Source organism: Siphateles boraxobius, unplaced genomic scaffold, assembly GCF_051911475.1.
Source record: "Siphateles boraxobius isolate OS27281-9 unplaced genomic scaffold, OSU_SipBor_1 43, whole genome shotgun sequence".
In the NCBI taxonomy this organism is placed as follows: domain Eukaryota; kingdom Metazoa; phylum Chordata; class Actinopteri; order Cypriniformes; family Leuciscidae; genus Siphateles; species Siphateles boraxobius.
The window spans coordinates 1,215,187-1,233,479 of record NW_027509064.1 but is presented as its reverse complement, the minus strand read 5'-3'; the positions used below and the strand labels follow the sequence as shown (position 1 = coordinate 1,233,479).

At 41.1% G+C, this 18,293-nt stretch overlaps 1 protein-coding gene across 8 annotated transcripts in view; it reads left to right on the top strand.

Moving 5' to 3' along the window:
- Positions 1 to 18,293, top strand: part of ptprua (protein tyrosine phosphatase receptor type Ua) — a 555,997-nt gene that overhangs the window by 361,876 nt on the left and 175,828 nt on the right. For 7 of the 8 annotated variants that reach the window (XM_077200103.1, XM_077200106.1, XM_077200105.1 and 4 more), the window contains 4 exons: positions 6,778 to 6,887; positions 10,969 to 11,170; positions 12,980 to 13,082; positions 13,537 to 13,834. In XM_077200103.1, the coding sequence (XP_077056218.1) occupies positions 6,778 to 6,887; positions 10,969 to 11,170; positions 12,980 to 13,082; positions 13,537 to 13,834 (713 nt within the window). Of the gene's footprint in view, positions 1 to 6,777; positions 6,888 to 10,968; positions 11,171 to 12,979; positions 13,083 to 13,536; positions 13,835 to 18,293 lie in introns of those variants that run through there. The other variant, XM_077200109.1, reaches the window with a different exon arrangement.

Genomic DNA, 18,293 nt, shown 5'->3' with positions numbered 1-18,293 from the left:
GCGCACACGCGCTCACGCTTACAGGAAGCTTTTCAGCCCGGAGCGCTGCTCGCGCGTCAAAAAGTGAAAAAAAAAATAAAAGAAAAGAATGTTCCCCATCCCTTATGATTGGGACATCTCATATAAATCAGCCGGTCTCGGCTTTCAGCGAGCAGCCATTGCCCAGAACTGAGAGCGCGCGCGCCGCGCTTTCGGCTCCGGGTCAGTTTCACAAAAGAAAGCAGGTTATGAATGTAAGTCTCGTGCCCGCCTGAGTGCGTTCACGCTTGCTAAACACTAACCTCCCCCCGGGCTCCGCCCGCGCGTTTAAGTGTTATCACAAAACGCAGGGCATTAATAAAACGCTCCCCATCCATTAGGATCGGGGCATCAAATACACTTGTAAGTCTCGTGCCCGCGCTCACGCTTACAGGAAGCTTTCCCGCCCGGAGCGCTGCTCGCGCGTCAAAAAAAAAAAAAAAAGACAAAAGACTGTTCCCCATCCCTTATGATTGGGACATCTCACATAAATCAGCCGGTTTCGGCTTTTCAGCGAGCAGCCATTGCCCAGAACCGAGAGCGCGCACACCGCGCTTTCGGCTCCGGTTCAGTTTCACAAGCCCGCAAATGGCGGCGGCGGCCATTCGCCCCCTAGCGGCTCACATAGCTGCGTGGGAAACTGTCCCAGGGATTTCAGAATGGGTGTTGAGCACAAAAAAGCAGGGCTATACACTTCAATTCATTCGCCGTCCCCCGCGCTTTCAAGCCTGGACCGCGACGATAGTGAATGCGGAAGTAGCACACCTACTTCACGCAGAAATAGCAAAGCTGCTGTGCAAAGGGGCTATAGAAAAGGTACCGCCTTCTCTGAGCGAGTCAGGCTTTTACAGCCGATATTTTCTCGTACCCAAGAAGGACGGAGCCTTCAGACCTATCCTAGATCTGAGACATTTGAACTAAGTGCTTGCGAAAAGACCGTTCAAAATGCTTACGACCAGGAAAATCCTCGCGCACGTTCGCCCGAGGGACTGGTTTATTTCTCTAGATCTGAAGGATGCCTATTTTCAGATTCAGATAGTACCCCGTCACAGGCAATTTTTGAGATTCGCCTTCGATGGTCAGGTATATCATTACACCGTCCTGCCGTTCGGCCTGTCCCTGGCACCCTGTAGATTTACAAAGTGCATGGACGCGGCGCTCGCCCCCCTGAGAAGTCAGGGGCTGCGAATAATGAACTATCTGGACGATTGGCTGATATTGGCACAGTCAGAGACAGAACTGCTATCTCACAGAACAGTGCTTCTCAGTCATCTGGAAAGCTTGGGTCTCACGGTCAACTGGACCAAGAGCTCATTACTGCCCAGCCAGTCAATTTCCTTTTTAGGAATAGCACTGGACTCGGTGACCATGGCGGCTCGTTTATCGACACAGCGCGCGCGCCGTGTTCACCACCTAGCCGCATCTTTCCAGAAGGGCAGCTTTCTCCCTTTGAAAACATTTCAAAGGATGTTGGGCTGTATGGCATCAGCTGCAGCGGTGCTCCAGCTGGGCCTACTGCGCATGCGCCCGCTCCAACGCTGGTTGAATGCTCGCGTGTCCCGCCGGGTGTCTGGCGGCCAGAAAATCAGAGTGACTCAGGCCTGCATAGCAGCTCTGCAGCCCTGGTTAGTGGCCGACTGGTACCAGCAGGGAGTAATGATGGGAACCATCTCTTATCGTAAAGTCATCTCGACAGACGCATCCAACTCGGGTTGGGGCGCACTGTTCGAGGGCAGACCGGCCTTTGGCCAGTGGTCAGACCAGGAGAAGGGTTTTCACATAAACTGTCTGGGAATGATAGCGGTCGAGAACGCGCTGAAGTGCTTCCTACCGTTCATACAGGACCAGCATGTTCTTGTCCGCTCGGACAACATGTCTGTGGTATCCTATGTAAACCGTCAGGGCGGTGTCAGATCCAGAAATCTCTGCAATCTGACGGAACGCCTCCTTATTGGTCTCAGATGCACCTGCGCTAGCTGAGGGCGGCGCATGTGCCTGGCCAATTGAACGACGGCCCAGACAAACTGTCCAGGGACAATGTTCCCCCAGGGGAATGGTCCCTGCACCCCAAACGGTCCAGAAACTGTGGCGCCTATTCGGCAGAGCGGAAGTCGACCTATTTGTGTCAAAAGACAACGCTCAATGCCCGACGGTCTGTTCGAAGGACGAGGACGCGCTGGCCCAGGTTTGGCCCAGCCTCCCGCTATATGCTTTCCCTCCGGACTCTCTGTTGCCACAGGTGATCAAGAGAATCAGGGAAACGCGCCACTCGGTGCTCCTCATAGCCCCGCGTTGGGAGAATCAGATTTGGTTCCCGGAACTAGCAGGGCTGTCACATACAGCTCCGTGGCCGAATCCGGTGAGGGCAGATCTCCTCTCTCAGGCTCGCGGCACGATCTGGCATCTCAATCCAGAGCGCTGGTCTCTGCATGCATGGTTGATCAACGGGTACTCGTTGCCCTGCCAGAAGGAGTGATGAACACGATCACTCAGTCTAGAGCCCCTTCCACGAGAAGGCTCTACGCGTCTAAATGGTCGCTTTTCTCTGGATGGTGCACCGACAGAGGTCTGGACCCGCGGACATGCGGGGTGGCGCATCTGCTCACCTTCCTACAAGAGCTGTTGGATAAGGGAAGGTCCCCATCCACGCTCAATGTATACGTGGCGGTCGTGGCAGCGTTCGCAGAATCGACGCACGGCCAGTCATTGGGAAGACACGAGTTGGCCATCCGCTTCCTTAGAGGAGCTAGAAGGATGAATCCGCCGCGCCCCCCGTCGGTTCCCATGTGGGATCTTTCATTGGTCCTCGAGGCCCTGAAAGCTTTTCCATTTGAACCACTAGACACCGTGGGGTTGAAATATCTATCACTGAAAACCGTCTTTCTGATTGCACTGTCGTCAGTAAAACGTGTAGGGGACCTGCATGTGCTGTCTGTCAGCGCGTCGTGTCTTGAGTTCGGACCGAATGACTCTAAAGTCATCCTCAGACCTAGACATGGCTATGTCCCTAAAGTGATGGGCACTCCATTCAGAGCGCAAGTTATTTCGTTGTCAGCTCTCCCAGCATCTGACAGCGAAGGTGATGTGAATCTCCTCTGCCCTGTCAGAGCGCTGAGGTTTTACATTACGCGCTCCGCCTCCTTCAGGCGTTCGGAACAGCTTTTTTGTTTCGTTTGGGGGGCGCACCAAGGGTCTCGCCTCCTCGAAACAGAGCCTGTCCAGATGGATAGTAGACGCTATAGCGGCCGCTTACGCGTCAAAAGGTCTGCAATGCCCTCTGGGCATCAGGGCTCATTCCACGAGAGGCGTGGCCTCTTCGTGGGCATGGTCCAGTGGAATTTCTATCCATGACATATGTGTAGCGGCGGGCTGGAGCTCCCCGTCTACCTTTGTCAGGTTTTATAACCTAGAAGTTCCTGCCTTGCAGGCTAAACTGTTGTCAGTCTGAAGGAGAGGTGTATTCTGCCCAGATCTCCTGCTCAGATCACTCTCACATGACTCAGCTCTCCTGGTTGAGCTGCACTAAGTAGGGTATGTGCCATGTGCCTATACAGACCGGCGCGCTGCTCTGTATTCCCTATGTGTGCTTATGTACAAGTGATGTACACCTTATTTTTTCCACTTATGGGGTTCCCCTGAAAGCTCGGGGTCTCATGTGGATGCTTGGCGCGCACGGCGTTGACAAAGTGTTCCCGTAGTGTAAGCTAAACTTACGCAATACGAGAGAACCTCTCGTAAGAGAACGATACTCGGTTACTAACGTAACCTCGGTTCTCTCTAGAGAGGGAACGAGTATTGCGTAACCGGCCGTGCTCGCGCCACGAGCGACTTCGCTTCAGTCGACGAAAACCAGTGAAGTCAGCCTACAGCCCCTAGTGTTATAAGCTAAGCCACGCCCATTCTGGCGGGCTGTGACGCTATGAAGGCGCGAGCGCCCTTCATTGGGCGTGACGTCACGCCGGGCTCACTGGTAGGCTGCAGCAGTTGCCCGCAGGGCAGCCAATGAGCACACGAGATGGCCTGCTCTAGGTCTGCTAGCTGCTGCACTGGGTTGACAAGGAATACAAAATTAAGGATAATTTTTTGGCTTCAGTATCTCGAGAAGATGAATCTTTCCCGTAGCGTAAGCTAAACTTACGCAATACTCGTTCCCTCTCTAGAGAGAACCGAGGTTACGTTAGTAACCGAGTATCGTTTTTGTATATAGACCCCCTTTGCGCCGACGTCACAATTACGTCACAGCGTTAGCTGGAGGCAAAACAAAGTGAAAACTGGAGGCGGTCAATACAAACCAGCACAGATTTGGCTACATAATAAGGATCTAAAATTATTATTATTTTTATTAAATGTCATCTTGTTGTGTTCAAGAATCACCTACAGGATCCAATTTGAAATTGTATCGCATAATGTTTTCTAAATTATTGTGATTATTTGTGAATCATCTATGATTGTATACATTGTTGTGATTGATTGTGATAGACTTTTTGAAGAACCTGGTAAGAAAGAATAATCAAATACATAGTTAATTAATATAATTTTAATCCATAAAAATATTTTTATTTCTAGAAAATATTCACACCATTACAATTTCACTGTAATAATGTCATTCTTTACATTGTCGTCTTCTGGCCTTGGCGCTGGGCAGGACCGCACAAGGTAACGTTGCCACAAGTCAAGAGTATTCATCACATAGTTATAGGCATCTAAAGATTTTTATGCCCTTAGTTATTCTTTACGCTCGGTTTCTCTATCAGGTAGGTGTAGAAGGCAGGCCACTTAACCGAGGTAACGTTAACCCTGTCAGATCGTCCATCCATTGACTGAGCGTGTATGGGTCAGCCAATCGGGTTCCGTCCATTAAAATTAACTTTTGCAAACAGCAAGTGACCTTACACATTAAGAAAAAATCTGATTTTCTCCGGTCATTGTTAAAGTCCCTGTAAAGGCAAAATTAGGTATGTATTCTCAGTTTGTCACACCACAGAAAAATGTGTTATTAGCCACCTTGCCAAATTTGAGATAGTCTGTTCGGCCCCATTCACCAGTAACAGCGGATTATCAGTGAATCCCAGTTGTCTCTGACGAAAGTTTATAAAACTATCCCGTGTTAAATGATCACTACAGAGACGGGTTTTGGCGTCGATCTTCATCTCTCCAAGCTGGCTCTTCACAAAATTAATCCACCTCTTCTTGATGTGATCGTTTTTTCGGGAATTCAAATAAGGACACTGATCTGTTTTGTACGTGATCGCATCCGTGACGAAGGCATAGCTAGCTAGCAAACTGTAGGCTGTAGTAAGCCTCGGTGGCTCCAGTGCGTCATCAAGTAGGGGTGTGTCCAGGAGCTCAGGGGCTCCAGTGCGTCATCGAGACCCCGTTTTAGCCCCTCCCAAAAAAATCCGGAACACAGCAATGGTGAAAAACTGTTTACGGTCTAACTCCACAATTCAGTACTTCACAGCTCACAGTCTTTGTAATATGTTTTAGCAATACATTTCTAACATTTATAATGTGTTTAGAATGTTTTTTTTTTTAGAATTGCCTTTACAGGGACTTTAAAAAACAAGCTAACAAAACTTGCAAACTAGCGTTAGTGAAGCAGCCAGAGGGATCTTTCTGCCTCCACCTAAGCTCCGCCCACATAAAAACGTCATCATGTTTACCAACTGAAAAAAGGGGTCTATTCCTTTAATAATTTGAAGAGTAGTCTTGCATGCATGAAATAGTATGCATGAGTTCATAATGATTAATGTACCATAACCGTAGCTTTATCCACAATGGATAGTAAAGACCAATTTGTTTGTGAGCAAAGAAAACATCATGATCTTACGTAATAAATCATAATTCATGATTTACTCATCTTGTTTTAATTAACATGTTGTTCATCCATGAAGTCATTAATGAAAACGTTAATTCGTTAGTTCCTGAGGATTCATGAGATATTAATGCATGAATTAATGCCTAATTCATGCATTAATTTATACATGAATTCATGATAATTCATGTACCCTTACCGTAAAGTGTTACCACTTCACTCTTACAATTTTAATGATTGTTATGGTCCCTTTAGCAATTGAGTAATTCTGTGGAAAAGAGGAAAACAAATAGACAATCTGTCCTTAATTGCAATCATGTCATGCATTTTGTTTGTCTGTGAGCCATTTTGTGTATGCCATGTGGGAAAAAAGTATTTATGGGGCAAACGAAGCAAAGAAGCCTTGTGGTATATTATACTTTTTTTGCAAATTGCCGGTATTGATGTTTTTGTGCAGAAATCACAATTGCTATGTACCATAGAACAAACAACTATAGGTTTAATTATAGGTTGGGCCCATAATTGCTGTTTGCATCTAAAAATTTGTTTAAAGGGAACCAATTCTGCACTAGCTGTTTGCATAGGGAAATATTTTTTCATCTCTTTCTCTCTCTCTCTCTCTCTCTCTCTCTCTCTCTCTCTCTCTCTCTCTCTCTCTCTCTCTCTCTCTCTCTCTCTCTCTCTCTTTTGCCCTATATTATTCCACACTGTGTGTTGGTAAAGAAGACAACAAATCGTCTGTTATGCCTTCTACCGCTGCGCTCATATATGAGATGGATCTGTGGGTTTCTAGAACATCAAACTGTCCTTCTAAAGTTTCCTCCGCTCTAGACTATAGCATCTCCACCTGTTGCTTCTCGACTATCATCTCAGCTGTGTCTGATACTCGTGTTTAGTAAGATGGATCTGACCATACTCTGATTGTTTTCTTTCTTTTCCTGCAGTCCCAGGAGGAATTGCACCTGAGTCTTTAACCTTCACCCCATTGGATGATATGATCTTTCTTAAGTGGGAGGAGCCTTTGGAGCCCAATGGTCTGATCACACAGTATGAGGTAATGTGTTATTTAAAAAAGTGTTGTGAATGGAAGCATATATTCTAAAATTAGACTTAGTAAGTAACAATTAACAAAAGTGTGTCAGGTTGTAAATGACGTCAAGCTAAACAGTTTTTATTATAACCCAGCATATATCAAACTAATATTTAGCCTTTCAACTGCATCTGAGGTGACATTTGTACAATAAAAAATGCATAAATGTTTTAATGCAATTCAGAGGCAGCTTAAATATATTTATTTATATCATCAACTTACCCTTCACTACCCTTGTAAGTACACATTAAGAATATTTAAACGAACAAAAAAAAACATACTTACTAACATATTTTAAACATATTTAGATATAGGGTGAACTAAATGTAATGTTTTGAGACACTTAATTACATGTAAATGGGAATTGAATGAAAATGTATTAGAGTTTAAATGACTGCATAGTCTCTTCCCTTAAAGGGATAGTTCATCCAAAAATGAAAATGATCCCGTAATGTGCTCACCCTCAAGCTATCCTAGGTTTATATGACTTTCTTCTTTCAGACAAACACTAACAGAGTTATATTGAAACATATCCTGACTCTTCTAAGCCTTAAAAGGGGAGTGAATGGTACCTTAGATGGCCAAAAAAGGCACATCCATCCATCATAAAAGTAATACGTCAAACATTGTGTCAGAGGATCTCTTTGGCCGGATCTCGACTTGCGTACGGACTTTACTGGAAGCCAGTGATTATACTTCATAAAGTTATAAATATGGATATTTTTCTTACAAAAAAGCATCACTTCACTTCAGAAGGCCTTAATTAACACCCTGGAGCTTTATGAATTACTTTTATGATGGATGGATGCAATTTTTTGGGGCTTCAAAATCTAAATTACTATTCACTCCCATTATAAAGCTTGGAAAAGCCAGGATATTCTTTTAATAACTCTGATTGTGTTTGGCTGAAAGAAGAAAGTATACATATAGATACACATATACACCTTGGGTGGATTGAGGGTAAGTAAATTATAGGATCATTTGAATTTTTGGGTGAACTAACCCTTCAAAGTTTATTACAAGAAATATATTATATTATCTACATTATGTACTTGCAATGTACATCAAATCGGAAAAGTGCAGTTATAATATGTGTGTTTTTCTTTCTTCATATTTTACAAGCACTCATTGAATACAATTAAGCATACTTTTCCACATGGGAAAAGATCTTTAATGTATTTTTAATGTGTGTCCATTAAAGGGTTAGTTCACACAAAAATGAAAATTATTTTTTATAATTTCTTTTGAACACAAATTATATTTTCTTCTTTTGAACACAAAATATATTTTGAAGAATGTTGTTAACCAGACGAAAGCAGCTCATACAGGTATGAAACAACATAAGCATGAGTAAATGATGACAGCATTTTCATTTTTGGGTAAACTAACACTTTAAGTTCATGTGTGTTTGAAGAGTTGACTGCACAGTGAAATGCTGCTTATTTAAATTTACAGATATAGGGACGCAAGATATTTATAAATCAATACATTTTATGTACAAATGCATACACAATTTCATGAGATCGTGTTGGTTTCAGCAATGGGAGTGCAATCTATTTTCTCTTTTGTTTCTTGCAGGGTTTGTTTTTATCCCTCACTCTTCCTCCCAGTCAGAGAGCCATTAGTGTGTGTAAACTCTCTCCAGCCTTCATAGAGTTGAGGTGTTCTTATGCTAATCATGTTGCAGTTCATTCTCCAGGCTTTAATTAGTCGAGGAACAAACATAATTGCTTCTTTGCCTTGCAGAGACTGTCGGATGAGGCAATTGTGTTTAAGTGCTTTAGTCTGGTAATATTTCACTGCTTCAGCCCACTTCAATTACCTCAGCTGTCAGCATATACACATGTAAACTTCTGCTTACACTCAACACTCGTTTGGGAGTGACATGTGTAGCTCTATGTTCACTTTGCTAATAGTTGTTATTGATGGGCTAAATTCTGTTGATGAATTTAGTAACCATTTCTCAGTTGTTGACATGCTGCATAAGCATTTTACTAAAACGTAGTTGCAAAATGGAGCAAATAATTTATATAAAGTTGATGGATACTGAGAGGGATAATGAAGTTTCTCTGTTATTCAGTTAACACTTCAAGGTAGTTGTTTTAAATTCTGTCGAACACTACTGCATTGAAGTGAAGGTACCTAGAGAGGGTAAACATTTTTCAAGCTTTCTTGCGAGTACTTTTGCAATATTTGTTTCACTAATTAAATAAGCTAAATGAATCATTCTTTTAGGTGGCTTCTCTGACTTTAAAATCAATGTTATAAGAGAATTCCAAAGTGAGGGTGGCAGTGGAGCAGTTTCCACAGATTCTTCAAACAGCTTGTAATGAAGACTGTAATTTCAAATCTGAGGTGTGACTGACTAGTGCTAAAATATGGGGGTTTCATTAAACATTAAAGTTTGCATAAACGTGCGTGCCTGTTGCATATCTTTATTTGATATGGTCAATTGGTGAAGTAGCCTAAGTAACCTTGCTTAAAACCATGTTTTTTAAAACTTTATGTAGGCTATGGGGAATCAAAAAAAAAAATATATATATATAATAGGCTATAAAATTCATTAATAGGCTAATATAAAATTTACAGTTGTCCATGTTTATTCGGGATTTGAACCCGTGGCATATAAATGATCGAAACGTAAGTTCTATCACTCAGCCATGAATTCACTCACTGAGAATTGCCCAAATGGGGATTTCTCCAGTGTTTGTTCGCTCACATGAGCGAGAAGCACTCTTCATTTGTCTCAGTCATTCCTCAATATAATAGTAAAAAATAATCAGCTTCATTGCACCTAATTTATTTTTGTTTGTTATTTCTGTTATTAATTTGTTTTTGTTTTTTTGTTATCGTGCTGCTCCCCCGGGGAATAGGCTTATGTCGCCCACATAGGCCTACGATATGAAATATAGGCTATTGTTGTCGTCTCTATTCTTAACTTTTCATTCTAATTTTCAGTCCTAAAAAAAAATTTCTATTCTTTTTACCATAGTTTTAGTATTTCATCCTTACTGTTAATTGACATCAACCCCACTTACATTTCAAAATGCGGCAATTGCTGCTGTTTTGCACAATATCCCTTTGCGCCACCTGGCGGTCATTTCGCAAATGACTTTGAAATGCGACTGGTTTATTTTTGCCGTGGTGGTTTTGACGCAGCGGTAATAGTCATTCTGGTTGTCTACCTACTGTAGAATTTGTTAAATATATTGCTTGTGTAACCATTAGTCATTTTAGATCAGCTTTGAAAGCCTCCCATCAAAGATGAATTGATTTAATGGAAAAAAAGATGACCCTGTGTGATGACTACCATGGAACAATATCAGACATAAAGACATAATCTATTTAATAATGTAGCTCTGCAAATATCAAATCAGACTAGAACTGAATTATTATAATTTCTTTTTTTTTTTTTTTTTAATGAGAAGATAGATCTAGTTGTGGGTCTACTGAAGTTAAAATGTCCTCTCATTATTACAGTATGTCACCATACAATGGAGACAGGGTTAGAAACAGATTATTCTTTGAATCATTGTCATTAGGACCATATGAATTTACCAAAATAATTTCTTGACTCAATTGGAAACTTTGGAAGAAAAAATATATGCCTGCTGAGTTCCATTTTATATGAAATATATTAAATGGTTTATACTTTGTGAGTCCTCTTGCATTAAAGAAAATGGAGCAGGAAGATCTCACTGGGGAGTAAATGAGTCTAGAAATATTATGTCTGAATGCACCTAAATGTTTAGGGCTTGAAATGACTTCCTTTATACCTCCAAACCCTTAACATTCCATGAATGCTACCAATTTTGTTATATTGACAACAGGTTCTTGCATGAAACAATCTATGTAGCTTAAAGTGTGCTTTCAAAAAATATAATGTAAGGACAGAGAATTGGTTTTGCTGTGGATCAAGTGAAGCATACAGTAGTAACTGCAGACAGACTATAAGACTGCATCACAGGGATTCATCAACACTGTTCCACCACTGTAAGGTATTACATCATTTCCATTGAACTCACTGTCTGTTATTGTTTTTTAGATCAGCTACCAGAGCATCGAATCGTCCGATCCCAGCATCAACGTTCCTGGCCCACGGCGCACTGTCTCCAAACTAAAGAACGAGACATATCACATGTTCTCCGGGCTTCACCCTGGTACCACATACCTTGTGTCTGTTCGCGCCCGCACCGCTAAGGGCTTTGGCCAGACCGCCCTAACTGAAATCACCACCAATATCTCAGGTGAGGAAATATGCATTGCCACAAGGAATGTATGGGGATATGAGCCATGTCAGCAAACCTACAACTTTTATCTGTGTCTCTCTGAATCTGAAGTACTTCATAATAATTTCTCCACTAGAAGCTAGATGGGCTTTTTTTATCGCTGGAATGAATGTGAGATGCCTGCAAGGGCGTTTTAATTGGTTCAGGATTTATTCACACTTTATTTGGACTTCATTTATATGTAATCTAAGCTAGGCAAAAGCTACTCTTTTGCCAAGATGGACTCTCTGAACAGCAGAAATATTGATACCAAAGTTTACCCAGGCTTAAATCGACAAAGTGAGGGGAGAACAGTGTAAACTGAAGGGAAAATGGTAGACCCTTTGAAGAGAACTTTTTTCTTCACCAATACAATTACAGACCTGTGGTGAAAGTCTCTGGTTTTACATTTGGTAGCTCAATAAACTGATAAATAACGAGAAGCTGATTAGTATACACTTCTTTGGTAGTTATGACCAAACAATGACCATCAATTCTACAATCCTCTTTAAAAAGCCTCATGAAAGGTGTAGTTCACACGAAAATAAAAATTATTTATTTAAGTCACTCCTAACATCTTGGAGATGCTCATTTATTACCATAGGCTATCAAACTCCAAAAAGACAGACAAACAAACAAATTAATAAATGTCTTCTTTCAGACTAGTGGAAAGAAAATATCTAAAAGACACAGTTAAGGGTTTATTATATACACTTTATCTATTTCTGTCTGAAGATTTATGCTCTGAGCTAGTAATCTCCAATTCAGTAGCACTTAAAAAACAAACTTTCCAATTTTAATCCTATCCTATAATCCTGATATTAGTTTAAATTGAAACTCTATTAAATTGTGGTGTCTCACCTTAAAAATCCACACATCTCAGATACTTCAGACTTCCAAAGTCATACGATAGCTTCCCTGCTTTGTTTCAAATAGGTTAAATGGTTAATAGTTTTTGCATGTTCCCTTAAATGCACACACACACACTCGCACGCACGAACGCACGCAATAACCCAGGTGTCGGCATGAGCAAAACTTTTCTTATTTGTCTGTCTCTTTTTAGGTTTGTTCCAATAAACATGTCAATCGCAACATCCCACAGTCCTCTTATGAAACAGATCTAACACTAGCACTGTGATGGCACCTCTCATTCATTATACTCTAGATTTTCTGCTTGTTTTAGTATGCTGAAGGCTGAGACATTGACCCGTTTCCCAGTACTAGCACACTAATTGACTTCCAATAATAAGCGGGAATGGTAGCAGGAGGTCTGTTCTGCGCTCATCCCTCAAGAGACTTTATAAAGGACTGTGGATCGCTCTCATCCGCCTCCATTACTGTTTTTCAAAGCCCTTGTGTAGTGTTCTCTGTCTAGGGTGGGGTTTTGAACTCTGTGGAGCAAGGGATTTAAGTCAGTGGAAAACCAAGACTAATTTGAAAGATGTGTTCGAGTTGCTAGGTGTGTGGGAGTGTGTCTTTTTTTTTTTAATAATAAAATATGAAACGTCTGTTGTTATTTACTCATCCTTATGTAATTATAAATTTGTATTTTAAGTCCTTGTTTACTGATAATCTTCCCCTCCAGTGAGCTGTTAACTGAGAAACACTGCAACCGAATCATAGAATCAAATCATTCAGTGGAATTTCGCGGACCAGCACAATATAATGATTTGTTCACTGGTCCAGATCTCAAGTCACTCAGGCGGCATTTATTTTGGCACAAAAAATTGATTTCTTACTCGCATCTGAGACAGATCAGATACTGTTTGCTCTTTCTTTCCCCCTCAGCGCCTGCATTTGATTATGAAGACGTCCCATCTCCACTGAGTGAATCTGAGAGCACCATAACAGTCCTACTGCGTCCAGCCTTGGGGAGAGGAGCACCTGTTAGGTAATAATTCCGATATAATATGAAACATTTGATTTTTAAAAAATATATACCTGCAGTTGACAAGGCAGTTAGTAGACTTGTTCAATGACAATAATCCAGATGTCCAAAGATTAAATGCATATTAGCCCCAATAAAACAAGGTTGTTGTTTTGTTTTTTTCATCATATTATGAATACTCAGCAGTTGAATTATGAGCTAATTGCACATAAACTAAACTACTTTCATGGCAAACTAAATTGCTTTCTAGATTTTTTTGCATGGTTTTGAATTTTTAAAATCATGTGGCAAATATACTGTTGTATGAATCTTTTTATACTGTGGTATAGGCAATTTTTGGTTTATTTAGCTATTGTTTCATTAAGCACATGATGCCATGATTCTATCAAGGACTGCAAATACAGTTTAGTACACTCCAGAACAGTTCAGAGTTTAAAGAGAATATATTCCTCTACAGTACCTATCATGTGGTTGTGGTGGAGGAGGACAGCTCCAGACAGGTGAGGCGGAGGGAGTTGGGTCACATGGAGTGTTTCCCTACTCCTTCCTCCCATGGGGAGTCTCCAGGGGGAGGAGGAGGGGCAAGTGGTGCAACGCCTCATTACTACACTGCTGAACTCCCACCCAGCAGCTTGCCCGAGGCTACGCCCTTCACTGTGGGGGACAACCACACCTACAACGGCTACTGGAACACACCTCTTGACCCCAGCAAGAATTATATAATCTACTTCCAGGCCTCCAGTAACTTCAGAGGGGTGAGTGATCCCATCTGCCCAATAACTGCTCATAAGGAACTCATGTATGCATGTGTGTATGTTGGAGAAGAAAATGAGAACATTTTAAAGAAACTGTTTTATAAGACAGTGTCTTTTAAGACTGTTACCACTGGATATTACATTGTTGACCATCCCATCAGATCTTAGCATATGTATTAGCAATCATATTGGTTTGTTGGAACTAAAAAAGAATCAAAGGTATAGTGGCAAGAATAAGTCTGTGATGCATTTGAAAATGTTTATATGTAATGGAAGCTTATGGGTAGCGATATTCAATTTGAAATATTTAAAATGGCAATGCATTTCTGTATTTAAATGTAAATTTTCCATACCAAATGTGTAACGTTTGGAGCAAAATTCTAATTCAAATTCAGTAACATAATTTATATTTTCTATTTCCTATACTAGTTTTAACATATAATTTAAATAACATATAATTGTCATTTTCACCTAAATGTTTGGCATGGAAAATACATTGCCATTTTACATATTTCAAATTGAATGTCACTACCAATAAGCTTCCATATATCTATGCATTGCTTACTCATAAAATGTGGTCTGATCTAAGACAAAATTTGACTTAATTGATAGCACACAAACAGATGTACTTTTCAGAATATTACTGAATACATTGAGTGATCATTGACAGGGCAGTCTGGAAAAAGTAAGTCAACCTCTGTGTTGCAACATCTCTAAAAGATATTTGAAATCAATTAGGGAGATTAAGGGGAAGTATGGGTTGCCAAGGTGCCCTTTCCTATAAAGCAGGGCTATTCAATTAGTTTCATTCGAGGGCCGGATTATTAAATCGAAAAGTTGAGGTGGGCCGATGAGTTTAGCTTATTTATTGAAACATAACAGTATCAATAAGTAGGCCTAAGCTTAGGTATACATAAAAGTATTGTATTTACTTGGAAATGTGGAACCCAACAGTACGCAGATTTATCAGACCATAATACATAACTTATTTACTCCTATGTACAAATATATGAATTATACAAGATCATAGCTATTGGTAAGAATTATTTTATTAATAATTATTATAGGCTTAAATTAAAATATTCTGACAGTAAGATCATAGGTAAAACCATGCATGGCTACTCACTCACACTGTATAATAAATGCTTAAACAGGTCAAAACTATACACACAATTAATTATATATTTCTCTAGCCCCCTAATAAATCTAATGCAATATAAATGACTATAACATAGTATTCAATATAAATATTCCACATTTCTGCCCAAACCATGGTAAATTACTACAGTAGGCTACATTCATGGTAAATGTTTGTAAGGCTGGTGATTAGGGATTTAGTCTTCTAACTTCGTTCATGGCACAATGTTCCTGCTATTTACCTCATCAGTCGTGTTGGGAATGTTGAGGCTGTTTCATCCGATTTAAAAATAGTTAAAATCATTGAGTGATTTGTGGTTTGTAACAGGGAGATGTGTCAGACTGAAACGCTTCGCACTGGATGTTGCAACGCTGTTTAAAATAGTATCCGGGACTGGGAGTAAACGCAACTCCTTTAAGCTTGCGTTCCGTTATCCACTGGGCCGCGCTGCGTAGTTCAAAGTAAACTAGTGAGACAACGGAAAACAGCGCTATTTGTTCTCTATTTGTTGTTACTGACCGAGAAACCGCTTCAGATGATTCAGTGACAGAACGGTCCGAACGAATCCGAATCGTTTCAGACCGTTATGCAAGCGCGTTTGGCCAATTCATGGAAAGGAAATAATCGAACCAAAGAATGATTAATTCAGGAATGATTGATATCGCTGGTTCAGTCGACAGAAATACGGGACACACACATAATAACTGCTGAAATATTTGGACTGAAAACGTTTCTCAGGTCAGTCGGAGCGCTCATGGTACACACACAGTGCGTATAGCCGTACAGCTGCAGACGCCACTGCGGTCTCGCGCATATCTAACCAAATTTAGCCACACCGCCAGGAAAAGAAGAGGAGGGAGGTTGGGGTGCCCTCGGGCCGGATGGAGATGATTGGCGGGCCGGACCCGGCCCGCGGGCCGCCAATTGAATAGCCCGGCTATAAAGGCACACAATACATGGTACCAACAAATCTGTTATTCTCAAGAATGTCGGTGTGAACCATGCCTCTTCCAAAAGCTTTCACAGGACCTTAAAAACACATTACGTAGATGCACACATCTGGCAAAGGCTATTAAAGCATTGCTAAAGATTTAGATAGATACCCTGAATGCAAATGTAGAAAATTCTGGACTGGTGGAACTCTACCCTGGAGCAGGCATCCGGAAATCCCAGAAAGAACGCAACAGACAATCCTGAAAGAGAGAAAGAACCCAAGGATAACAGTAGAAGACCTCCATAAACTCTATAAACAAAATGAAAACAATGAAACACACTGGACTGTTTTGCACTTCATCGAAAGAAGCACAGAATTTAGTGGAGGTCCTGAAACTAAAATAATGCCTTGATGTCAGCTGCAATAATGCTGCAATAATGACGGGGGAAAAGTTACTTTCTAGTCATGAATAGGTTGAAATGTAGGAATCTTATATACAGAAGAGCACTTTGTAACACCTGGTTCATTCTGAGGCTTCTTGCACATCATCACATAGCAACTTTTCCCAGCACTGCTGTCACCACTGTTGGTGTCACTTTCCTTGGATCTATACTTGACCCCAGATGCGACTTCTCTGCTCCTTGCCATGGATGTAGATGCTTCAGCCACCAAGAAATTGCTTTTGCTGACATTTTCCAGTTGGTTCGCTTGCAATGCCTCCTATCTATTTCCTATGAATTGGTTCAATGGTTGACTATTTATCAGCTTCTTCAGTAGTGCAAGCAATGTACCTTTTCTGTTCTATTACAGGTAATTGCAGGCAAGAGTCTTTGACAAGATGTTGTTGACCCTTTGACAAGATTCATTTGATCTGAATCATATATATGTGTCATACCTATTTGGCAATGGCCAGTTCGTTTTGTGGGTAATACAGAGGTAGAGGTATGTCCATCAGTTCATTTCAAAAGAGCTTTAATAGTTGAATGGGTCATCTTCTCTTTCATCTTTAGTGCTTTCAGACCAGGTCTTATTTAGGTCTGTTCAGCTCTTGAACTCTTTGCAAGCAACACATTGCCTCCTCTTCAGTTCATCAGCTATTTCAGACTAAAATGATGGCTCTTTAATTGAGTTTTCATCAGATAATTTTTCATTAGATTTTTTCACTTGAGACAAAAGGCACACAAACCTGTCTCAGACATCTCACCTCTTTTGGAAGTTCCGGGAGTTTCCTGCATATTGAACGCAGCTCCCTGACACCCCAGAATGCATACAATAATATTGGAAACCAAGCGAGCGAGATAGAAACCCTGTTTCCGTCTGGAATTAATATCAATAGCAACGTTTACATGGACACAATCGGAATGAAATCAATACGATTGATGAATCCGAACACGGTGTTTACATGAACTATAAATAAAGTAATCGGGTTGATGTGCGCGTTTATATATTACAAGATTCAAATCGGAATTGATTTTTTGACATGCGCACACTGCACGAATATGCCGCTGTTCGCGCATAACTATTCTCCTTTATTGGTTCTTTATTTTTTTTAAACAGCAGACTTAATATTTATCCGTCTCTGGTCATGATTTGGAGACGATGAGCATGAACCGTTTTCCCGTGCTGCTATTGATCACGCAGTAAAACCACGCGCCCAAAACCAGTCGTCCATGGATGATAATCTGAAACAAGCACTGGTGGGACGTTGTCCTGCTCCACTTCACAGACGCTGAGTGAAATGAGAATTTTTTTTAATGACGGAACACTCATTTATATTCACTTTATTCAACAGGAAGAACAGCTTGTTCCACGCGTCATACGTCATTACGCTATTTCAACGTCATTGCACATGCGCAGTCCTTTAAGTTTCGGTTTTCAATCCGATCAAGTGTTTACATGTTCTCTCGATCGGATTACAAAAGGAGTAAACCACCCCTTTCAATCCGATCGAAATTTCAATCGGATCGAGCTCAATCGGATCGATTAAGGTGTTTACATGAAGGTTTTTTAGTCCGATTGAGCCGTCAATCCGATTATAAGTGTCCATGTAAACGCAGCTAGTGATACCTGATACGTTTCAGTGATCCAATCACAAGTGGTCAACTGAGACAAACGGCTGTTTCCACTTGAGAATAAGAAGCATCTCCTGTGACCACTCCCAATTTAATTGATCACACTCTTGAAGCACAGATTGTGTCACGCAAATACTATACAGATAAATTCAGATTTGCGCTATGACACTGAATTGATTAGTTGGTTTAGTTCTGTTTAGTTAGGTCTAGAGCTAAACTCTGCTGGAAGGTGGCCCTCCAGTCTAGGACTTTACAGGTTCAGCAGTATCAATCCTTCATTAAACCTGCTTACCGCACCATAACCTGTTCTTCATT